Source organism: Emys orbicularis, chromosome 21 (genome assembly GCF_028017835.1).
Source record: "Emys orbicularis isolate rEmyOrb1 chromosome 21, rEmyOrb1.hap1, whole genome shotgun sequence".
Classification (NCBI taxonomy): Eukaryota; Metazoa; Chordata; order Testudines; family Emydidae; genus Emys; species Emys orbicularis.
Window position 1 is genome coordinate 19,839,152 of NC_088703.1, and position 24,042 is coordinate 19,863,193.

The 24,042-nt window shown below is 61.7% G+C and overlaps 2 protein-coding genes across 2 annotated transcripts; one reads left to right on the forward strand and one right to left on the reverse strand.

Moving 5' to 3' along the window:
* The first annotated feature begins 2,141 nt into the window (after positions 1–2,141).
* TSEN34 (tRNA splicing endonuclease subunit 34) lies at positions 2,142–4,357 on the forward strand. The gene is given in 5 exon segments (XM_065421013.1): positions 2,142–2,411; positions 2,719–2,875; positions 3,315–3,487; positions 3,489–3,570; positions 3,795–4,357. Coding segments are annotated over 5 exon segments (855 nt in total). The 5' UTR covers positions 2,142–2,156; the 3' UTR covers positions 3,983–4,357.
* A 956-nt stretch (positions 4,358–5,313) lies between these two features.
* Positions 5,314–9,645, reverse strand: GRWD1 (glutamate rich WD repeat containing 1). Its single transcript, XM_065421010.1, has 7 exons — positions 9,132–9,645; positions 8,162–8,279; positions 7,308–7,458; positions 6,655–6,868; positions 6,262–6,404; positions 5,925–6,122; positions 5,314–5,634 (listed from the first exon to the last, which is right to left on the reverse strand). Exons 1-7 carry the CDS (start codon positions 9,643–9,645, stop codon positions 5,314–5,316), a joined length of 1,659 nt encoding a protein of 552 aa, XP_065277082.1.
* Positions 9,646–24,042: the final 14,397 nt, after the last annotated feature.

Genomic DNA, 24,042 nt, shown 5'->3' on the forward strand with positions numbered 1-24,042 from the left:
AGCTGTGGGGGCAGTGCAGCAGCGGGGTGTCCTTGGCTCTGGGGCGTGCACAGCCTCTGCTGGGCCGTTACCTACCCCGCAGTTCACCCACTAGGGACTATCAAACTGCCCTGTCACCCTCCAGTGGCCACTGCCCAGCCCCCTCCCCCCCAGACACTCCCCCTCCACACCGAGCGGCACAGCCACATTCACTCTCCTTCCTCACCTTCCCTTCAGCCCCCGCAGCACGAACCCCTCCGCAAGTGGGGTCTAGTGGTTAGAGCAGGGGGGTGAGGGCTGGGCCCCCCGAGTTCTATCCCACGTGGGCTCCCTGCTCCCTCCACCGCCAGCTAAACCCCTGGCCACTAGCTGCCTTAATCCCTTCCAGTCTCTAATCCACGCAGTTCACCCCCCACATTAGCCATTGCTGGTGCTGGGGAGAGAGGGGTACAGGCCCCTCCCCATTTAATCTCCCCACACCTATTAATCCTCTCCATTAGGGGCACTCCTAGGGTCCCTCATCCCAGACCAGCCCCTCATTGCGCCAGGAGCTGTACGTTATTTATTAGGTGTATTACGGTAATTCCTAGCCCCGCACCCATTGCGCCAGGCACTGTACGTTATTTTTAGGTGTATTACGGTAATTCCTAGCCCCACACCCATTGCGCCAGGTGCTGTACGTTATTTACTAGGTGTATTACAGTAGCTCGTAGCCCCACACCCATTGCGCCAGGCGCAGTACAAACACAGAACAAACACACAGCTCCCACCCGCTGCAGCTCAACCCCAGATTAACAGTCCGGCCCGAGGGGCAGACAGGGGGCTTAGAAGTAGTGGGAACCCCACATCAGGTAGGGATGGGAAACACCCTGAAGTTTCTCCCCCCTCCCCACACTTCAAGTGCAGCCCCGCAGCCCCCAAGTTCACAGCGTTACTCACCAGCACCCGGCACCAACTTCTCCCAATGGTGGGGGGGGGTCAGTGCAGAATTCACACCCCTGGGGCACCTTTGCACGGATTCACACCCCCTGGGGGCTCTTTTGCACGGATTCACACCCCCTGGGGGCTCCTTTGCACGGATTCACACCCCTGCGAGCGATTCCCTCCCCCACCCAGCCCCTTACTTTGCTGCCGGGCTACCCACCCGCCCCCAGCTCACTTCCTCCACGCCCTGCACCCATTGGGCCCTGCAATTTGCAACCCCCCCTCCACTCTCTACCCCTCCTCGGCTATTGGCCAATGGGGCCGTCGCTCAGCTGCGAGAACCCCGCCCCCCCTCGCCTTGCAGGAGCAGAGAGAGGGACCAGCCAGCTTGCTTTGCAAACACCCCCCAGGCCCACCCCAGAGCTGGGTGCAGGGGAACCCAGGGGTGAAGGTGAGTGAGCTGGGGAACGGGGGGGGGGTGTAGCCCTTGGAGAAGAGATTACCCACAATGCCCTGGGGGAAAGAAGCAGGGTTTGGTATAGGTGCGTGGGTGGCCCTTTAAGAAACTGTTTCCCAGAATTTCTTTGGGGGTTAAGTTGTGTGGGGGGGTGGCCCTTTAAGAATAGGTTACCCAGAATACCTTGCGTGGAAGGGGCAGAGCTTTTTTTATTTTTAGTGTGTGGCCCTTTAAGAAACCGTTTCCCAAAATCCTTTGTGTGTCTGTGGGGGGAGGGGTGTTAATGGAGGTTTTTTAAGAATGGGACTCCCAGAATGCCTTGGGGCAGTGGGCGTGGTTTGGTGTGGGTGGGTGTGGCCTTTTAAAGGGATTCCCATCTTGTGGCCAGAACCAGACTCCCTGAAAAGGGGCTTTCCCAGCATCCTCTGGGGCATCAGCACCACTTGGCCACCCTAGCCCCGGGGCATGCTGGGATAGTGGCACTCCTTGCCCCAAAGCATGATGGGATTGCAGTGCACACCCCCCCCCCGCCTGGGGCATGCTGAGATTGTCCTCTGCCTGGGCTGGGGGCTTGGTGGGGGGCCTGGCCCTGGCAGTGGGGCCCTAGTCTCAGGGCATGATGGGAGTGCAGCACCCCCTGCCCCAGAGCATGCTGGGATTGTGGTGCTCTGCCCCAGAAGTGGCCGCATCTCAGCACTGGGCAAGGGGTCCCGGTATAATCAGCCCCCGTGCCCTGCCCCAGAGGGACCGCGTCCCCCACTCTCGCTGCTCTCCTCCCTGCAGCTGCTGCGGCGCCATGATCCGGATCCACGTGCTGGAGGGGGCGGCTCTCGTCTGGAGCGCGGAGGACGCCCGAGAGATCCGTGAGCGGTTCCGGCTGGTGGGGACCCTGGTGGGGGCGCTGGCCCGCAAGCCCCGGCAGAACGCCCGCCTGGGCCTCCCCCTGCAGCTTCTCCCCGAGGAGGCCCGGCTGCTTGCCGAGCTGGGCGCAGCTGTCCTGGTGAGGGGCACCGAGACCCAGCCCCCAGCGGAGGGGGAGGAACCGACCCAGGTGAGGGACCTTGGGCCTTGCTCCTCTGGGGGATGCCGATCCAGCCCCAGGGCGGGGACTGGCTGGGTCAGTGGGTCACAGAATGGGGCACGGGGCCTTTCAACTCTAGGGGGCGCCAGCTCCCATCCAGCCCCAGGGCAGGGACTGGCTGACTGGGGGCAGGGAATGGGTCCCGGGGCCTTTTCCCTCTGGGGGGGGGCACCAGCTCGGGCAGGGAGGCGGAGCATGTTTGGGGCAGGGATCCTGTGGGGAGATGGCTGTGCCGTGCGCCCCATACCGGAGCTAACCCCCTCTCCTCCGAACCCAGGCAGCCGAGGTGGAGGCCTACCAGCGGGAGCTGGAAGAGAGCTACCAGGAGCAGCAGCGCCTGGCTGGGGCAGAGAGGGGGGCCCTGTTGGCCCGGCTGGCCGAGCGCATCGCCCAGGGCCGAGCCCACCGCAGAGAGCAGCGCGGGGAGATGCCAGGTGGGGCTGGGTTTTAGAGGGGAGACGTGCTAGGAAAACCCAGGGGCTGCAGAGAAGGGGGGGTTTAGTAGGGGGCGCTGTCCCCGGTTTGTCAGTGCTAAGCCCAGGGGGCCTGTGCTGGGGCTCAGTTCGGCAGGGCTCATTTGTGGATAAGCACCAGGCCCCCCGTATACCCAGCCCCCGTGCCCACCCCTAGGGGCCATGTCCCAGCGCCGGGTGAGGGGTCCCCGTATACCCAGCCCCTGCGCCCACCCCGAGGGGCCACGTCCCAGTGCCTTGCAAGGGGTCCCCGGATATCCAACCCCCATGCCCACCCCAGAGGGGCTGCATCCTAGTGCTGGGCGAGGGGTCCCCATATAACCAGCCCCCGTGCCCCACCCCAGAGGCAGCTGCATTCCGGCCCGAGCTTCTCCGAGCCTGTTGCTCTCTCCACTCCCAGACACGGTGGAGGATTCGGGGCTCCTGGATTCGCCCTTCGTCCTGCCCCGCGGCTCCATGATGGTCCAGCTGCCCACGGCGCGGCAGCGCCCGGGGCGGGTCGAGCAGGTGGACTGGACCTCACCCTCCCCAGACTGGCCTCACGCCGGCCGCCCAGCCCACGAGGCCCGGTACCCGCGTCTTCCGTGAGCTGTGGGGCAGGGGCTACTACCTGTCCGGAGGGAGCAAGTTTGGGGGAGACTTCCTTGTGTACCCAGGTAGGTGTGGGGGGGGAGCCTAGGGGAAATGGGGCAGGGGGAGCTGACCAGCCCTGGGGAGGGGTGCATGAAGGTGGGTGGGGAGTGGGGGCATTGCAGGCCCCAGAAGTGGGGGAGGGGATGGGTTGGGGGGTGCTCAGGGAAGGGAGTAGAGGGGAGGATTGGAGGGGGTGGGGCAGGGGGCAGCTGGCCTGACCCCTCCCCCTTCGGCCTCTCCCCTGCAGGCGACCCCCTGCGGTTCCATGCCCACTACATCGTGCTGTGCTGCCCCCCGGGAGCCCCTCTCCCGCTCCGCGCCCTGGTGGCTGCCGCCCGCCTGGGCACCGGCGTCAAGAAGACCCTGCTGCTCTGCTCGCTGGGCGCGGGCGGCGCCCTCGCCTTCACCTCCCTGCAATGGAGCGGGCTGCAGTGACCCCCGCGGGAGATAGCCGGGAACTGGGGGGCACAATCCACTCCCAGCCAGGCACTGAGTACCCCTCCCCCCGGACCAAAGCCCGCCGGGGCAGGAGGGAACGCTGCTGGGGGTGTCTGCCGGCCCTGGGGCCGAGCAGGGAACGAGGCAGCGGCAGAACTGGAGGGGTGGGGGAGCCCAGGGCTGCACCTCGGGAGTGAGGGGCACTAGCAGAGCCGGGGAGGGGCGGGACAGGGCACAGATAAGGAGGGGCTGTGGTTCTGGAGGGCACAGTCCAAGCTGGGAGGTGGGTCCCCCCCCACCCCCCCCAGACTGACCAGACTCCAGTAGGTTATGAACTTTTTTTCTTTAATTAAAATTGAACTTGCCAGAAAATAGATAGTATGTACTAACCCCCCCACCCCACCCTGCCGCAGGTAGGGCCCCCTCCCTGCCCAGAGGCATCCATGGGGGGGAGGGGTCCACTATCTCTCTCTTCCCCCCCTCCCCCAATCTGGGGTTAAAGTGGGAGGGGCCTGGCTGTGGACCCACCCGCCCACCAATGGATGCAAGTTTTCCCCTGCCCCCTCTCTGCATTTGGGGGTCTGTCTCCCGTCTGTCTCCCATTCCCCCACCCCAGGGATTTGTGCACCCCCTGGGAGCTAGCTCCCCACCCCCATCAGTGCATGGTGGCAGCATCCAAAATATATTTGGAGTGAACCAACTCTTCCCCCCCACCCATGCAGAATTGGTAGCCTCCGGAGCAATCCACTTCTCTCAATAGAATGGGGGTGATAACCCCCCCCCCATCCCAAGTAGTAGCAACCAAATTCAGACCAAACCATGTACAACTGAGGGGGAAACTAGCTTGAAATCAGCCCCCCCATATCCACATTAGATGGTAGCTCTCCAAAACAAGCTGCAGAACAGTGCATTTTCTGGAGGCATGCGGCCCCCCCATGCAGAATGAAAGGGTCCAGGTCCAGACACCACCAACCCCCAAATTCTGACCAATGGTAGCAGTTGGAATAGTCCATCTGCAGGAGGGGGTGGATAACACCAAATATGGAAGCACATTGTCTCCCCACCCCATTTCATGCAATGGTAGCAGCCACTAACTGGAACGGTCCAACTGCATGGAGCAAGGAGGGGGAAAGTTTGTGTTGAGGCTCCTCATCTTGGGATCCCCTTCTTGCCTGTGCAATGGTAGCAGCCACTACATGGAGCAGACCAACTCCCCCCCACACACACACCCCCAAAGCTTTCTCCCGATTCTGTGCAATGGAAGCAGCAGACAGCTGGAATGGTCCATCTGCAAGGGGGAGGCTCCCCCCAAGCCAGGCTCTGCCCCGTCAGACACTTATGGTGCGGAAGACGGTGAAGCCGGACAGGGCAGTGGTGATCAGGACCCCCGGGCACTGGGGGTGCCAGTGCAGCTCCTTGATGTCCGTCTCTCCCTGGTGCACGAAGAGCAACTGGGGGGGGATGGAGGCCAGGGCTGGATCATCCTCGCTCTCCCCCTCCCCCTCCTGGTCCCGCTCCACCGCCAGGTCCCACTGGGTCACCTGGTCGTCCGCACCCGCTGCTGCGAACACCCCCCCATCTGTGGGGTGCCACTCCACCGAGGTGACGGGCGCCGTGTGCTGCTTGAAGGTCGCCACGCTCGTGCCTGTCTGTGGGGGGAGAGGGCAGCGGTGAGGGGGGCTGCGGGTCGGGAGTGAGGGGCACCGGCAGAGCTGGGGGGAGCCCAGGGCTGGGACAGCAGGGGCTGTGGGTCGGGAGTGAGGGGCACTGGCAGAGCTGTGGGGGGACAGGGCTGGGCTAGCAGGGGGCTGTGAATCGGGAGTGAGGGGCACCGGCAGAGCTGGGGCTGCAGGTCGGGAGTGAGGGGCACCGGCAGAGCTGGGGCTGCAGGTCGGGAGTGAGGGGCACCGGCAGTCGGGGGAGTCCGGGGGGCACTGACCTGGAAGAGGCGCAGGTCCCAGACGCGCAGGGCCCCGTCGTCCCCCCCGCTGAGGAGGAAGGGCTCATGGCGGTTCCAGCTGATGACGTTGACGTCGCTGGCGTGGGCCTGGCTGGCCGTCAGCATGCAGGCCCGGCCCGGTGCTGCCCGCACGTCCCACACCCGGATGGACCCGTCTGCCGAGCACGAGGCAAACACCTGGGCGAGAGGGGGTCAGGGCAGCGTGGTCACCTGCCAGGGGCCCATCTACCCCAGTATCCCACCCCGCCCCTCCGGATCAGCCCCACAGGCCCATCTACCCCAGTATCCTGTTTCTCCTGGTGGGGCTGCCACTCACCGTCGCTTCCGTCGGTGACCACTGCAGGTCCTCCACGGAGGCGGTGTGGGCGGCGAAGGGGCGCTGGTCCACGTGCCACGTCCCGTCCGCCTTGGGGCTCCACAGGTGAATGTTTTTGTTTGAGTCACCGGTCACGAGACGGCCTGGGGGTGGGGGCAGAGCTAGGGTCACAGGGAGCTGCCCCAGCCAGCGCCCCTCAACCCCGACCCGCAGCCCCGTCACCCCCAGCCCTGCCAGTGCCCCTCACTCCCGACCTGCAGCCCCCGTCACCGCCCCTCACTCCCGACCCGCAGCCCCGTCACCCCCAACCTGCAGCCCCTGTCACCCCCAGCCCTGCCAGTGCCCCTCACTCCCGATCTGCAGCCCCCTGCCACCCAGCGCCCCTCGGCTCACCGGGCACCATGGGGGACCAGTCCATGGCAAAGCCCTCGGTCATGTGTCCGGCAAAGGAGAAGAGGGGTTTGATTTTGGCCTGCTCCTCCCGCAGGAAGGTGGCCATGGCCTGAGGGTCCGAGATGGCTACCAGGGGGCACTGCAGGTCGTAGATCTCCACCTGCCCCTTCTCCGACCAGACGGCAGCCACCTGCGTCCCGCCCAGCTGGGTGACCTGCCGGGAAGAAAGGGTTAATCCCAGCGCAGGGGTGGGGGCACCATGCTGCTGGGAGCAGGGGGTGCTGCGCTGCGGGGAGGCTCACTTGGGGGCATTGGCCCCAATGCTCCAGGCCAGCGCTAGGGGGCCGGTGCTGCTGTGAGCAAATGATGCTGCACTGGGGGGGGAAGGGCTCAGCGAGGGACGCTGTGCTGGGGGGGCTCGGCGTGGGACTCTGCCCGGGGGGGTTCGGCGGGGGGTGCTGTGCTGGGGGGGGCACTGTGCTGGGGTGCTCGGTGAGGGACTCTGCTCGGGGGGGGGACTCTGCTCGGGGGGGTTCGGCAGGGGGCTTGACGGGGTGCTCGGTGGGGGAGTCTGCTCGGGGCGGTTCGGCGCTGGGAGGCTCGGTGTGGGGCGCTGTGCTGCGGGGGCTCAGCGGTGGGGGGGGGGGGCGTACCCGGACGCGGTTGATGCCCCCGTAGTGGGGGATCATGGCCAGCTCCAGCTTGGGCTTCTTCTCCTCCTCGTCGTCCTCCTCGTCGCTGTCGCTGCTCTCGGCGCCCGCGGACCCCGTGCGGTGCAGATTGTGCATCTTCATCACCAGCAGCCTGGCAAAGAGAGGGACCCCCTGAGCCCTGCCCCCAGTCAGGGGCCCCAGCAGCACCTGCGCCCCGCGGAATGGGGCTCAGGGCCTCTCCCATCCGGCCCCAGGGCAGGGACTGACTGGCTCGGGGGAGACAGGGGATGGGGCACGGGGCCTGTTGCCTCCAGGGGGCGTCAGGCTGAACCCTGTGACTGGCTCAGCACAGAGGCGAAGGGCCACAGGGAGCCAGCCCCCCTCTGGGTCAGGCAGGGGGTTTCTGGGGGACACCAGGGGCGACGTGGATGACCGCCCAGGGCTCTGTGCTCAGGGGGGTGCTGGTGCCCAGGCAGGGGCAGAGGCGAGCGCCCGCTGGGTTCTACTCCCCACTTGCGGGCGGGTCGCGGCGGCTCCCAGCCTGGGGCGGGGCTGAGGTCGGGGGTGTTTGTTGCCAGTTGCAGCTGAGGTGGGTCTGCCCCGGGCACCAGCTGCGGGTGGCCTGTGGGGCGAGCTGGTGCCAGGGCTGGGCGTGCCCCTGGGGGTGGAGCTACGTCCACTCACCCTCACCCCGGGCAGTCGCTCACGCACCCCCAAGTGCCCGGGCAGCCAGGGCGCGCCCGGGGGTGCCTCGCGGTGCCCAACCTGGGGAGCACACGGGGGTTTCTCCATGTCTGGGGAGAAGCAGGGCAGGAGGCTGCGACTCTGCCCCACGGTGGCCCCCTGGGTCTGACCTGTTGGCCTGGGAGCTCTCGGCCTGTGTGCCGGCACAGAGCCGCAGGCTGAGCGGGAAGCAGCCAAGTTCTTGGCCTGGCGGGTCGGGCACCACGTCAAAACTCAGACAGGGGGCTCCTGTGGGGAGAAAGGGGGTGAGCCCCACTGCTGGTCATGTGCCCCGCATCCCTGGCCTGTCACACCCCCCCACACGTCCAGTGCCCCCCGACTGCTCCATACCCTCCCGGGCCACGGCCTGTCCCCATCCTGCGCCTTTCTGCCCACCCCATGCCTCTGTGCCCACCCCATCCTCCTGCCCGCCCCACACTGCAGCCCCATGCCTCTGTGCCCACCCCACCCTCCTGCCCTCCCCATACTGCAGCTCCATGCCTCTGTTCCCACCCCATCCTCCTGCCCGCCCCACACTGCAGCTCCATGCCTCTGTGCCCACCCCATCCTCCTGCCCGCCCCACACTGCAGCTCCATGCCTCTGTTCCCACCCCACCCTCCTGCCCGCCCCACACTGCAGCCCCATGCCTCTGTTCCCACCCCATCCTCCTGCCCGCCCCACACTGCAGCCCCATGCCTCTGTTCCCACCCCACCCTCCTGCCCGCCCCACACTGCAGCCCCATGCCTCTGTTCCCACCCCATCCTCCTGCCCGCCCCACACTGCAGCCCCATGCCTCTGTTCCCACCCCACCCTCCTGCCCACCCCACACTGCAGCCCCATGTCTCTGTTCCCACCCCACCCTCCTGCCCGCCCCACACTGCAGCCCCATGCCTCTGTGCCCACCCCATCCTCCTGCCCGCCCCACACTGCAGCCCCATGCCTCTGTTCCCACCCCACCCTCCTGCCCACCCCACACTGCAGCCCCATGTCTCTGTTCCCACCCCACCCTCCTGCCCGCCCCACACTGCAGCCCCATGCCTCTGTGCCCACCCCACCCTCCTGCCCGTCCCGTGCCCCCGATCCCGCCCCCGGCGCTGACCCGTGCCCGCCCGGTGGTACAGCACATAGGCCTCCTCGTCCATCACCAGCTCCTCGCCCGGTCCCGGCGGGGGGCCCCGGCCCGGCAAGTAGACCCGCCGCGGGGGGGCCCCTTGCCCCTCCCCCTCGTCCGCGCTGCTGCTGCTGCTGCTGCTCGCCCCGTCCCCGGCCCAGCGCCACGCCGCCTCCGCCATCTTGGGACAGGGCAGCGCACGCTGCGCGCCGGCTTCACGCACTTCCGCCCTCAGGCTGCGCGACGCCAGCTTGGGAGAGGAGAAGAAGCGAAGCCGCGGCCATATTGGAAAAGGGCAACGGCCGCCATTTTGGAACGAGGCTGGGGGCCGCCCTCTTGTTAAGGGGCCGGAGTGATCCCAACGCCGCCATTTTGACAAAGGGATAGGAGGAGCCGGCCGCCATCTTAGGAAGGGCGCAGCGGGGGCCGCCATCTTGGCAAAGGGCAACAGCGGCGCCATATTGACTGAGGGTAAACTCGTCAGAGCCGCGACCAGCGCCATTTTCAGAAAGGGAATATCCCCAGCTCCGCCCCGGACGCCATCTTTACTGAGGGCAAATGAAGCCCCCCCCCAGCCGGGCCCCACGGGCGCCATATTGAATAAGGGCAACTGAATGCCCCCGACACACACACATATCCCATTATCACCATGGCGACCTAAATCTCCCCCACACCCTTGCACCGCACTGAACTGTAAAAGCCCGTCACCCTGACAACAGGTGCCATCACTGGGGACATTCGTAACATGACATCACCACATCCACTTGTGACATCATCACAGCCTTATTGATATCACTGTGGCCACTTGTGACATCATCCTGTCGCTGGTGATGTAATCGCTTTCCTGGTGACCTTACAGCATCCCCGATAACGTCATTGCCCCCATGTGACATCATCGCCCCGGGTCATGACACAGCTGTCTGGGACGTCACTGATGGCCCCGCTGCCATGGAAACCAACATAGGGTCATCATGGCACCAATGACATCACAAGAGACTGCCTCACGACCTGGTACAATGATGTCACGGAGGAAGTGATGACATCATCAGATGCAGTGATGTCATCGGGGGAGACGTTCCAAAGTATCACCCAGGCCCTGCCCTGAAGCCCCCGTCCGTGAGCACAGGCCCCCCAGTGCTGCCCTGGGGCATCGGGGCCAGCCTTGACTCCCAGGGAGAACGCCCCCCACTGAGCCCCCTGGCCCCACTCCCTGCAGCCCAGCGTCCCCCGCTGGGCCCCCCACCCCGATCCCTACAGCCCAGTGCCCCCTGTTGAGCCCCCCACCCCACTCCCCGCAGCTCAGCACCCCCTACTGAGCCCCCTGCCCTGCTCCCCGCAGCCCGGCGCCCCCTGCTGAGCCCCCTGCCCCACTCCCTGCAGCCCAGCGCCCCCTGCTGAGCCCCCTGCCCTGCTTCCTGCAGCACGGCGCCCCCTCCTGAGCCCCCTGCCCCGATCCCTGCAGCCCAGCGCCCCCTACCAAGCCACCCGCTCCGCTCCCTACAGCCCAGCGCCCCATGCTGAGCCCCTCCCCCTCCCTGCAGCCCAGCACCCGCTGCCAAGCCGCCCGCTCCGCTCCCTACAGCCCAGCGCCCCGTTGCTCTGCTCAGGGGCATTGGGGCAAGCACTGACTGCCAGGGCAGAGAGCATCCCCTGTGGAGCTCCCTGCTGTGCCCCCCCAACCAGTCTCCCCACCCAGAGCTGGCCCAGCGGCCCCCAGCTCACAGGTAAGTGTCATGAGTGATGATGCTGGCTGCAGCGGGGCCACGACCCTCCCGCTCCAATGAGCACAGCAAATTTCACAGCTAAGCGGCCCCAGCTGGAGGCCTTCCGGCCGCGCTCATTGGCGATTTATGATCCCAGCGAAGGAGATAGGACAGAGACTCCTCAGCCTAAAACCCGGCCTAGTCGGGAGTGAGGGGCTCCGGCAGAGCTTGGGGAGCCCAGGGCTGGGCTAGGAGGGGGCTGCGGGTCGGGAGTGAGGGGCACCGGCAGAGCTGGGGGGGCCCAGGGCTGGGCTAGGAGGGGGCTGCGGGTCGGGAGTGAGGGGCACCGGCAGAGCTGGGGGGGCCCAGGGCTGGGCTAGGAGGGGGCTGCGGGTCGGGAGTGAGGGGCACCGGCAGGGCTGGGGGTGGGCTGTGGGTCGGGAGTGAGGGGCACCGGCAGAGCTGGGGGGAACCCAGGGCTGGGCTAGGAGGGGGCTGCAGGTCGGGAGTGAGGGGCACGGGCAGAGATGGGGGGAACCCAGGGCTGGGCTAGGAGGGGGCTGCGGGTCGGGAGTGAGGGGCACCGGCAGAGCTGGGGGGGCCCAGGGCTGGGCTAGGAGGGGGCTGTGGGTCAGGAGTGAGGGGCACCGGCAGAGCGGGGGGAGCTGTGGGTCGGGATAGAATCGCCATCGCTAGAGACTCTCCATTGCAGCGAGCGGTCACCAGGGGTCGCTGTGAGTTCACACCCACAGCACGTGGGGCCGAGCCCTGGGCAGTTCAGTGCACTGAGGGGGAAGGGACCCAAGGGGTGAAACAGCAGCAGGGGGGTTAACAGCTCTCTGGACATCCCCTGGGCAGGGGCAGGGGCAGGGGCAGGGGCAGAGATACTGGAGGAAGTGGGACTGTTCTTGAGGTGTTATTTGAATGCTGAGTGGGGAGTATTGGCCTGGGAAGGTTGCAGGGGAGTTGTGCTGGGGCTGCCTGCATGGGGGAAGGGAGGACACCTAAGCACATCACCTGAGAACCCAGGAGGGGGGTTGGAGGCCAGGTGACACCTCTGCCCGGGAAACTGGACAAAGGACACAAAGTCTGGGGGAGGAGCCGGGAAAAGGCCAGAAAGGAGGGGGCTGAAGGGAGTTTCAGTTCTGGAGCTGGCTGGGGAATAAAGAGGGGAGTCCCGACCAACAGGGCTGTGGCCTCCCTGGGGCCCCCAGATGGACCTAACTGAGGGGGTCCTGTTGTCTGTACCTGCAAGACCTGTCTTGGACTGTGTTCCTGTCATCTAAATAAACCTTCTGTTTTACTGGCTGGCTGAGAGTCATGGTGAATCGCAGGAAGCCGGGAGTGCAGGGGCTGGTCTCCCCCACACTCCGTGACAGATTACCCCCCCCAGCACACATAACATGCCCCATTAGGGGATCCCTGGGCATCCCCCTCAATGTGCCCCTCATTCCCGACTCGCAGCCCCCAGCTAGCCCCAGCCCTGGGCTCCCCTCCCCCCGCTCTGCCGGTGCCCCTCTATCCGGGGCTGGCAGTGCCGAGGCAGTGCCCGTGGTGCCGGTTGTTGCAGGTTTCACTCAGTTAGTTCCCCTGCCCCGACATTGCAGCTAAATCAGCCACCAGGACCCCTCTTGGGATCACAGGGTCACCTGCTGGGGACTTCCGAAAGCGTGTCCCCCCCTCCTGCCCCCGCTGCCTCCCAGACCTGGAACAAACCCCATCCCCACGTGGCCTCCAATCCTGCTTGGCTAGGACAGAGCGCCCCCGGCTGGGGGGACGCCCTGTGACCCTGGGGTTCCCCCGGTGAGAGCGCCCCCGGCTGGGGAGATGTCCCATGGCCCTGGGGTCCTCCCCCCCGCCCCGTTGAGAGCGCCCCTTGCTGGGCTGACCCCCTCTACTCTGTCCTGCCCCCGCATCCCCCACTAGGGAGCCCCCCCCCCCCCCGACTGCCAGCCTGTCAGTGTTTGCTGGGCAGGGGGTTCCCCAGGGAGGAGCCAGGCTGAGCTCTCGGGGCTCCCCGCTGGGCTGGGGGGGGGGGGGAGGGAGATGTCAGAGCAGCCCAGACAGCGGGGGAGGGGTCGGAGGGGGGAACATGGAGGACAGAGGAGCGGGAAGGAGATGGCAGAGGGGGAGGGGGCTGGGGCAGGCAGACACAGGGGTGCCAGGACTGTAAGGTTCCCAGCCCACAGGTGGGTTTGGCTGAAGCAGGAGATCCCCCCTCCCTCCCCTAGCCCTGCCGGTGCCCCTCACTCCCGACCCACAGCCCCTGCTAGCCCGGCCCTGGGCTCCCCCAGCCCTGCCGGTGCCCCTCACTCCTTACCCCCAGCCCCTGCTAGCCTGGCCCTGGGCTGCCCCCAGGTGCTGTGGTTAGGGGGCGCTGGGGGGGGGGGGTCTGTTTACAGCTGTCCCCAGGGCCTGCACTCATGGTTCCATCTCTCGCCTTAACCCAGATGTTCTGGCAGGCAGAGGCAGCGTGGGGCTGGAGAAATGCAGACCAGTGACACCAGCCGGGATGGGAGAAAGCCAGGGCCTGTCCTCTTGACAGGGCGCTGGCTCTGATCCCCATGGCGGGGGGCTGGCTCTGATCCCCATGGCGGGGGGCTGGCTCTGATCCCCCAGGGCGGGGGGCTGGCTCTGATCCCCATGGCGGGGGGCTGGCTCTGATCCCCCATGGCGGGGACTGGCTGGCTCATGGGGGTGGGGAATGGGGTCCGGGGCCTTTCCCCTCTAGCATGCAGCCCAGGGCAGGGACGTTAAATCCTCTATCTGCCGGCTCATCCCGCTGTCTACCTACCGCTCCTGCTGCCGCCCCAGGGCCGCCCTGGCCAAATCTCTGTCCCGCACTGTCCATGTGCCCCGCACAATCTGCCCCTCCCCGCCCTGCCGCCACTCTGCCTTTTCCGGCGGCCTGTCCCCAGCCCCACGCCCTGCCAGGATCCCTGGATAACCAGCCCTTCATCCCAACCCCAGAAGGGCCACGTCCCAGTGCCGGGCAAGTGTCCCACCATAATGCACCACAACGCAACACAGACAGCGATACACAACTGCAACACGACACAGCACACACAAAGAGCTACCCCTTACAGTGCGCACACCCACATGCCAGCAAGCGGGGGTCACACCCACACACGGACCAGGGCCCAGCCCCTCCAGCAGGGGGCGGCAGGGATACACACACACACACACACACACACACACACACACAGAGCTGCTTCCAGCGCTGGGAGCCCAGGGCTGGGGCACCCGATGGGTCCACCTCTATCCCCAGCTCTGGGAGGGGAGTGGGGGCTAGTGGTTAGAGCCGGGGGGCTGGGAGCCAGGACTCCTGGGTTCTCTCCCTCCTTGGCCCCGAAGCTTGCTCGGTAACCTCCCTGCGCTCTCCCCTGCCTCTCCACAGCGAGCAGCTCTCCTGGCCCATCTTCTGTGGTGTGTGTCCAGGCTGGGCTGACAGGAAGGTGGGGGGGTGAGCCCTGATAACCAGCCACCCCACCGCCCTCACCTTAGGGTGGGAGACTCAGGGGGGCAGGGAATGGGGCATGGGGCCTTTCCCCTCTAGAGGGTGCTGGCTCCCATCCGGCCCCAGGGCAGGGACTGGCTGGCTCGGGGGGGCAGGGAATGGGGTGTGGGGCCTTTCCCTCCTAGGGGGTGCCGGCTCCCGTCTGGCCCAATGGTGGGTGGGGGCTGGCTCTCCCTCCCCCCCGCAACATCTTGATCCAAAGTGATTGTGCTAATGGCGTTCTTAATTAATAAAGAACTTCTGGGGCCTCAGGGATCCAGGCGTCTGACCTGACCCTGCCTCAGAGCTGGCGCCCCCTAGAGGGGAGAGGCCCCGTGCCTCACTCCCCTGGGGCCAGATCGGGGCTGGTGCCCTATTCCCTGCCCCCCCGCCAGGGTCAAAGGTCCCCAGACGGGGCTATTACTCCAGGCCCATGGCCCGGTACTGAAACCCAGGGGCGTCTCGCCGGGGGCTGCCCCATGGCTGGACAAGCCAGGGCAGGTTCCCCGCTGGGATGCGGGAACCATCTGTGCAGGGAGGGTGCGGAGAGCCAACCTGAAAACCCTGTATATGCGGGAAACCACTTCCCTGGGGGGCAGCCCCCCAGGCACCCCTAGTTCCAGCCTTGACTCCTTATCCAGCCAGCCAGGGGCTAGAGGGACGGGGGGCGGGGGGGGGGGGTGTGAGGCGGCAGAAGCTACATTAGACACAGAGGGAGCAGTTAGCAAGGGGGGGTTGGAGGGGGGGTCTGTTGGGGTAGCAAGATGGGGGAGGGGAAAAGGAGACAGGGGAGGGTGGAAAACAGACAGGGAATGGGGTGGAGGTAAAAGAAAGCAGAGGGGAGTGGGGTCTAGTGGTTAGACCAGCGGGGGCCAGGAGCCAGGACGCCTGGGTTCTCTGCCCAGCTCTGCGAGGGCTGTGGGGTCTAGTGGGTAGCGCAGGGCAGCGTGGTTCTGGGTGAGGGGTGGTCTGAAGGTTTGGAGGGCTGGGTTGAGTTTGAGGGGGAGGTTCGGGGGTGAGTTTGGGGGGCTGGGAGTGAGTTTGAGGGGGAGGTTCGGGGGTGAGTTTGAGGGGCTGGGGGTGAGTTTGAAGGGGAGGTTCGGGGGTGAGTTTGAGGGGTTGGGGGTGAGTTTGAAGGGGAGGTTCGGGGGTGAGTTTGGGGGGCTGGGAGTGAGTTTGAGGGGGAGGTTCGGGGGTGAGTTTGGGGGGCTGGGGGTGAGTTTGAAGGGGAGGTTCGGGGTGAGTTTGAGGGGCTGGGGCTGAGTTTGAGGGGGAGGTTTGGGGGTGAGTTTGAGGGGCTGGGAGTGAGTTTGAGGGGGAGGTTCGGGGGTGAGTTTGAGGGGCTGGGGGTGAGTTTGAAGGGGGAGGTTCGGGGGTGAGTTTGAGAAGCTGGGGGTGAGTTTGAAGGGGAGGTTCGGGGGTGAGTTTGGGGGCCTGGGAGTGAGTTTGAGGGGGAGGTTCGGGGGTGAGTTTGAGGGGCTGGGGGTGAGTTTGAAGGGGGAGGTTCGGGGGTGAGTTTGAGGGGCTGGGGGTGAGTTTGAAGGGGGAGGTTCGGGGGTGAGTTTGGGGGGCTGGGGGTGAGTTTGAAGGGGAGGTTCGGGGGTGAGTTTGGGGGGCTGGGGGTGAGTTTGAAGGGGAGGTTCGGGGGTGAGTTTGAGGGGCTAGGAGTGAGTTTGAGGGGGAGGTTCGGGGGTGAGTTTGAGGGGCTGGGGGTGAGTTTGAAGGGGAGGTTTGGGGTGAGTTTGGGGGGTTTGGGGTGAGTTTCGGGGGCTGGGGATGAGTTTGAGGGGAAGGTTTGGGGTGAGTTTGGGGGGTTCAGGGTGAGTTCGAAGGGGAGGTTCGGGGTGAGTTTGAGGGGCTGGGGGCGAGTTTGAGGGGGAGGTTCGGGGGTGAGTTTGAGGGGCTGGGGCTGAATTTGAATGGGAGGTTCGGGTGAGTTTGAGGGGCTGGGGGTCAGTTTGAAGGGGAGGTTCGGGGTGAGTTTGAGGGGCTGGGAGTGAGTTTGAAGGGGAGGTTCGGGGGGTGAGGATGGGAGTGAGTTTGGGGGGAAGGTTCAGGGGTGAATTGGGTGTGTGATAAATGAAGTGGCGGGGGGGAGCTCCCTTTTGTGGACCCCCAGCCAGCCAGTAGCTATAAAACCCCTGTTAGTAGCTGTTCTCTACTCGCTTTCCCTGTAAGGGGTTAACAAGTCTCACTGCTCTGCCCAGGTAAAGGGAAGGGAGTGGGCACCTGAGCAAAGAGCCAATGGGAGGCCAGAACTTTTTTAAAACTGAGAAAAAACTTCCCCTTTGTCTGTTCTTGTTCTCGGGGCTGGAGGCGGCAGGGCAGGGGGTTGTGCTGGAAGAAGCTTGGCGCCGAATTGGAAAACCGTCAATATCATACCTAGAAACTGCTCATTTGATCCCCAGACATGTGAGTAGATCAAGGACGTTTAGATCAGGTTTAACTCTGTTTATTTCTTTCTGGCGTGTGGACTCCTCTGGGCTAACCCCAGGTGCTTTTGTTTTGCTTGTAGCCTTTAAGCTGGACCCCAAGGAAGCTATTCTGGGTGCTTGATCCTTGGAGTTGCTCTTTTAAAATCTAGCACTAGCTTGAATTCCCACATGTATTTTCTTCCTTTTTTTAAAATAAGATTTACCCTTTTTAAGAACAGGGTTTGGAGTTCTGTGCCTTAAGAGGGTTGTGCACATGTTGTTTAATTAGCTGGTGGCAAAAGTTGATGTCTGTTTTTTTTTTTTTCCCCTTTCCATTCTCGTGTGTGTGTGTGTGTGTGTGTGTGTGTGTGTGTGTGTGTGTGTGTGTGTAAGGGCTTGAGGGTGCCCCACAGGAAGGAATTCCCAAGTGCGCTTCCTGGGTTCTCAAAAGGGTTTTGCACATGGGTGGTGGCAGCATCTACCCATCAAAGGTCAGAGAGAAGCTGTAACCCTTGGGAGTTTAATACAAGTCTGGAGTGGCCAGTGTTACTTTTTAGAGTCCTTGCAGGCCCCACCTTCTGCACTCGAAGTGCCAGAGTGGGGAATCTGCCTTGACATGCTGGCAGAGCGGTGGGATCATTCAAACCTCAGGATTTTAAAAGGACACGTTTTTCCTTTTGGCAGCCTGCAAAGCCAGGGAGGTGTTTTTTTTCTCTTTCTTTTCTTTGTACCTGAGGGGGAACAGGCAAAGGCCTGCAAAGCCAGGGAGTCCAACAAGCAGTTTATTTTTTTTTTTTTCATTTCTAGCTTCGTGGCAACGAAATAACCAGGCTAGAGTAAGGCAGCCTGTGCATGAGGTTGTGGTCCGGCACCGAGACCCTAGAGCAACCAGTCTCCCCAAAGCGGCACGCCAGGGAGAAGACAGGCCCAGATCGAGCCCAGACATCCCGCTCCATGACAGAAATGCAGGGAGGGGATGGGGGACCGGAGACTTCCCGGGAGGGAAGGGTCAGCCCTCCCCCACCCGAGATCCAGGTGTCAAGATGGAGGGATGCCCTTAACCCAGACCGAGTTCTGACTGCAGAAGACAAGAATTTCTTCCTACAGATGAAGCGCTTGGAGGTGGAAGCGGAGGAGAGAAGAGAGGCGAAGCGCTTGGAGGCAGACGCGGAGCTGAAGCGCTTGGAGGTGGAAATACAGCTGAAGCGCTTAGAGCTGGAAAGGGCTAAGCTGGGTCAACCAGGTAGCCTTAACAGTCCTTCTCCAGGTACCGCTCCCCATTCCAAGAAATTCCCCACATACATAGTAGGCGATGATACAGAGGTCTTCTTAGAAAATTTCGAAAGGGCCTGCCTTGGGTACAACATCTCTACCGACCAGTATATGGTGGAGCTGAGGCCGCAGCTCAGTGGACCCTTAGCAGAGGTGGCAGCTGAAATGCCTAAAGACCACATGAACGAGTACGACCTTTTTAAACAAAAGGCCAGAATTAGGATGGGGCTAACACCCGAGCATGCCCATCGGCAGTTCAGAGCCCTACGGTGGAAACCAGACGTGGCATTTTCACGACACGCCTACCACATTGAAAAAAATTGCGATTCCTGGATATCAGGAGCAAATGTTAAATCTCTGGAAGATCTGGTTTCCCTAGTAAAAATGGAACAGTTTTTAGAGGGTGTTCCTGAGGAAATAGAAAGGTACATCCTAGATAGGAAGCCCAAAACTGTAATGGAGGCGGGGGAGATCGGAGCCAGATGGATGGAGGTGGCGGAGAAGAAGAAAGCCAGTAGCAGTTGGTGCAGATACCAGAAGGGGCAACCCGAGATGACACCCCACCATCGGGGTCACCGCAAGGCCCCACCTCGCAGGGAGGAGCCCTCCACACAGCCAGGGAGACCCCAGATGCCCTCTCGTCCCACCACCCCACTCTCCAACCACCCACCTCGCCCCAGCCCACAGTCAGCCGGGCGATGCTTCAAATGTAATGAATTGGGGCATGTGAAGGCCAAGTGCCCCAAGAGCACTAACCGACTGCAACTTAGCACCCCGGGGTCCCACCGAGAGTCTTCAGGCCCAGATGTCTCACTAATCCCCCCAGAGCGAAGGGAAACTGTGAGTGTGGGCGGGAGGAAGATTACTGCGTGGAGAGACACTGGAGCACAGGTGTCAGGTATCCACCAATCCCTGGTGGACCCCAAATTCCTCGACCCAGCAACCCCACCCGAGTCAGGGGAGCCAGCACCAAAGGGCACCTCGGAGCCTGCCCCTGCAGCAGCAGCTAAACCAGCACAAGAAGCTCAACTGGAGCGTGAAATACAACCCAGTGCACCAGCGGAGAGCGGTTCACAGTCGACGGAGACACCCCCAGCACCTGCATCGCTTCCAGTGGGACCCAGCCCAAGTCCACAACCCAGCGAGGAACTAATGTCTCCAGCATCAAGGGAGCAGTTCCAGGCCGAGCAGGAAGTGGATCAGAGCCTCAAGGGAGCTTGGATGGTGGCACGGAGCAACCCCCCACCTCTCAATTCTTCTAACAGGTCCAGGTTTGTTGTAGAAGAGGGACTGTTATACAAGGAGACGCTTTCTGGTGGGCACAAGGAGGACTGGCATCCTCAGAGACAGTTGGTAGTTCCAACTAAGTATAGGGAAAAGCTCTTGCGCTTAGCCCACGATCATCCAAGTGGCCATGCTGGGGTGAACAGGACCAAAGGCCATTTGGGGAAGTCCTTCCACTGGGAGGGAATGGGCAAGGACGTTTCTGCCTATGTGCGGTCTTGTGAGGTGTGCCAGAGGGTGGGAAAACCCCAAGACCAGGTCAAGGCCCCTCTCCAGCCACTCCCCATAATTGAGGTTCCCTTTCAGCGAGTAGCTGTGGATATTCTGGGTCCTTTCCCTAAGAAGACACCCAGAGGAAAGCAGTACATACTGACTGTCATGGATTTTGCCACCCGATGGCCGGAAGCAGTAGCTCTAAGCAACACCAGGGATAAAAGCGTGAGCCAGGCATTGGCAGACATTTTTGCCAGGGTAGGTTGGCCCTCAGAGATCCTTACGGATTCGGGAGCTAACTTCCTGGCAGGGACCATGAAAAGCCTCTGGGAAGCTCATGGGGTGAACCACTTGGTGGCCACCCCTTACCACCATCAAACCAATGGCCTGGTGGAGAAGTTTAATGGGACTTTGGGGGCCATGATACATAAATTCGTGAATGAACACTCCAATGATTGGGACCTAGTGTTGCAGCAGTTGCTCTTTGTCTACAGGGCTGTACCACATCCCAGTTTGGGCTTTTCACCCTTTGAACTCACTTATGGCCATGAAGTTAAGGGGCCATTACAGTTGGTGAAGCAGCATTGGGAGGGGGTTACATCTTCTCCAGGAAGTAACATTTTGGACTTTGTAACCAACCTGCAAAACACCGTCAAGGACTTTCTAGCCCTTGCTCGAGAAAACCTACAGGATGCTCAACAGGAGCGAAAGGCCTGGTATGATAAACACGCCAGAGAGCGGTCCTTCAGAGTAGGTGACCAAGTCGTGGTCCTGAAAGCGCTCCAGGCCACTAAGATGGAAGCGTCGTGGGAGGGGCCATTTATGGTCCGAGAGCGCCTGGGAGCTGTTAATTACCTCCTAGCATTTCCAGACCCTACCCTAAAACCTAAAGTATACCATGTTAATTCTCTAAAGCCCTTTTATTCCCGAGAATTCAAGGTTATCCATTTTACAGCCCAGCAGAGAGACGACGCTGAGTGGCCTGAAGAAGTTTACTATGAAGGAAAAAGCAACGGTGGCGTGGAAGAGGTAAGCTTCTCCATCACCCTTGGGCGTAAGCAGCGACAGCAAATCCAGGAGCTGTGCACCAGCTTCGCGACGATGTTTTCAGCCAGCCCAGGACGGACCGAACGGGAGTGCTGCTCCATTGACACAGGTGATGCTCACCCAATTAGAGCCCAACCCTACAAGATGACTCCGCAAGCCAAAACTGTGATAGAAAGGGAGATCAAGGACATGTTAGAGATGGGTGTAATCCGCCCCTCTAAGAGTGCATGGGCCTCTCCAGTGTTTCTGGTTCCCAAACCAGATGGGGAAATCCGCTTTTGTGTGGACTACCGTAAGCTAAATGCTGTAACTTGCCCACATAACTATCCAATACCACGCACAGATGAGCTATTGGAGAAACTGGGACGTGCCCAGTTCATCTCCACCTTAGACTTAACTAAGGGGTACTGGCAAGTGCCGCTAGATGACCCAGCCAAGGAAAGGTCAGCCTTCATCACCCATGTCGGGCTGTATGAATTTAATGTGCTCCCTTTTGGACTGCGAAATGCGCCCGCCATCTTCCAGAGATTGGTCAATAACCTTCTGGATGGATTTGGGGAATTTGCAGTCGCCTACCTCAACAATGTGGCCATATTCTCAGATTCATGGGCAGAACACCTGGGACACCTCCAAGCTGTCTTCCAGCGCATAAGGGAGGCAGGATTAACCGTTCAGGCCAAAAAGTGTCAAATAGGCCTAAACAGGGTAACGTACCTTGGACACCAGGTGGGTCAAGGAACTATCAACCCCCTACAGGCTAAGGTAAATGCTATCCAAAATTGGCCTGTCCCTAAGTCAAAGAAGCAGGTCCAATCCTTCTTGGGCTTGGCCGGGTATTACCGACGATTTGTACCACACTACAGCCAAATTGCCACCCCACTGACCGACCTGACCAGGAAAAACCAGCCAAATGCAGTTCAGTGGACTGAGAAGTGTCAGAGAGCCTTTAACCAACTTAAGGCGGCCCTTATGTCTGACCCTGTATTGAGGGCCCCAGACTTCGACCAACCGTTTGTCGTAAGCACAGATGCGTCCGAGCATGGTATAGGAGCAGTTTTAATGCAGGAAGGACCAGATCAACAATTCCATCCTGTTGTGTTCCTCAGCAAAAAACTTTCTGAGAGGGAAAGCCACTGGTCAGTCTTGGAGAAAGAATGTTACGCCGTTGTGTATGCCCTGGAGAAGCTACGGCCATACCTTTGGGGACAGCGTTTCCACCTGCAGACTGACCATGCTGCACTGAAGTGGCTTCACACAGTCAGAGAAACCAACCAAAAACGTCTTTGGTGGAGTTTAGCTCTTGACGATTTTGATTTTGAAATACTCGAACAAAGTGGCTGATGCACTCTCCCGGGAAGGTTTCCCAGAATCAGCCAGGTGAAAATGTCCCTGTATTCGAAGTCACTGTAGTCCTTGAAATGTGGAAATACTGTTTAGTTCTCCATGTAATTATTAGTGAAATTAGAGGTGCATGTATCTTATTAACTCTGTTTCCTAAACCTCCAGGAAGAAATCCCAGCCGGTGTGGACCCGACCTGAACCAGGCTGGCCAGCACTGTCTGTGATTTGGGGGGCATGTGATAAATGAAGGGGGGGAGGGTACCTCCCTTTTGTGGACAGCCAGTAGCTATAAAATCCCTCTTAGTAGCTGCTCTCTCATTCCTCTACCTGTAAAGGGTTAAAAGTCTCCCCGCTCTGCTCAGGTAACAGTAAGTGAGTGGGCACCTGGCCAAAAGAGCCAATGGGAGGCCAGAGCTTCTTTAAATTGAGAGAAAACTTCCCCTTTGTCTGTCTGCGGTTGTTCTCCGGGGAGAGGCAGACAGGGCAGAGTGATGCCGTAAGAAGTTTTGGGCCGGGCATGAAAAATCATCAGCATCATACCTAGAAACTACTCATTTGAAACCCCAGACATGTAAGTAGATCAGGAAATGTCTAGGAAGATGCAATTAGGTTTATCTCTGTTTATTTCTTTCTGGCTTGTGGATTCCTCTGGGCTAACCCCAGGTGCTTTTGTTTTGCTTGTAACCTTTAAACTGGACCCCAAGGAAGCTATTCTGGGTGCTTAATCCTTGGAATTACTCTCTGAAAATCTAGCAGTAGCCTGAGTTCCCAGATGTATTTTCTTTCTTTTTAAAAAAATAAACTTTACCCTTTTTAAGAACAGGGCTTGGATTTCCGTGTCTTAAGAGGTTTGTGCGCATGTTAGCTGGTGGCAACAGCTGATTTCCTTTCCTTTCCTTTCCTTTCCTTTCTCAGCTCGTCCCCGGAGGAGGGGTGAAAGGACTTGAGGGTGCCCCACGGGAAGGAATTCCCAAGTGCGCTTCCTGGGCTCTCAAAGGGGTTCTGCACTTGGGTGGTGGCAGCATCTACCCAGCCAAGGTCAGAGAGAAGCTGTCACCTTGGGAGTTTAATACAAGCCTGGAGTGACCAGTATTCATTTTTAGAGTCCTTGAGGGGCCCCCACCTTCTGGACTCGGAGTGACAGGGTGGGGAGTGAGCCTTGACAGGGGGGCTGAGGGTGAGTTTGAGGGGAAGGTTCAAGGGGTGAGTTTGGGGGTCCGGGGTTTAGTTAGGGGGGCAGGTTCCAGGGATGAGGTTGGGGGACTGGGGGTGAGTTTGAGGGGAAGGTTCGGGGGTGAGGTTGGGGGACTGGGGATGTTAGTTTGATGGGAAGGTTCAGGGGTGAGTTTGGGGGGGAAGGTTTGGGGGGCTGGGGGTGAGTTTCGGGGGAAGGTTCAGGGGGTGAGTTTGAGGGGGAGGTTTGGGGGTGAGGTTGGGGGGAAGGTTTGGGGGGCTGGGGGTGAGTTTGAGGGGAAAGTTCAGGGGCTGAGTTTGGGGGGGAGATTTAGGGGGTGGGGTGAGTTTGAGGGGAAGGTTCAGGGGGTGAGTTTGAGGGGGAGGTTTGGGGGGAGGTTGGGGGACTGGGGATGTTAGTTTGAGGGGAAGGTTCAGGGGTGAGTTTGGGGGGAAGGTTTGGGGGGCTGGGGGTGAGTTTCGGGGGAAGGTTCAGGGGGTGAGGTTGGTGGGCTGGAGGTGAGTTTGAGGGGAAGGTTCAGGGGGTGAGTTTGAGGGGAAGGTTCGGGGGTGAAGTTGGGGTGGGGGGGAGGTTCAGGGGAAGTTTGGGGGTTCTGTCTGACTTTGGGGTGTTGCTATAGCTGGCGTGGCTCACATTTAGGGGGTAACATCCCAGGGGGTCACCCTGCTTTGGCCCCCCTTGGGTGGAGTGTGGGGGTCTCTGGCCCTGATTTCAACCCCAGCTGGGGATGACCCCCGGCCTAGCTGGGGCTCGGTGTTACCGTTTTGGAGGTGTGGGGGGGCAGCGCCTCCATTCACTCTGTTCCCTGTCCCCCCCCCCCCGAGGCTGATGGCGATTGTCCCTGTCCCCCCCAACCCCCCAGCTGACTGTAGCTACAGCCGCCCGGCGGGAGACCAGCGCAGAACACCGCGCCGAGGGTGATGGATGGACTCAT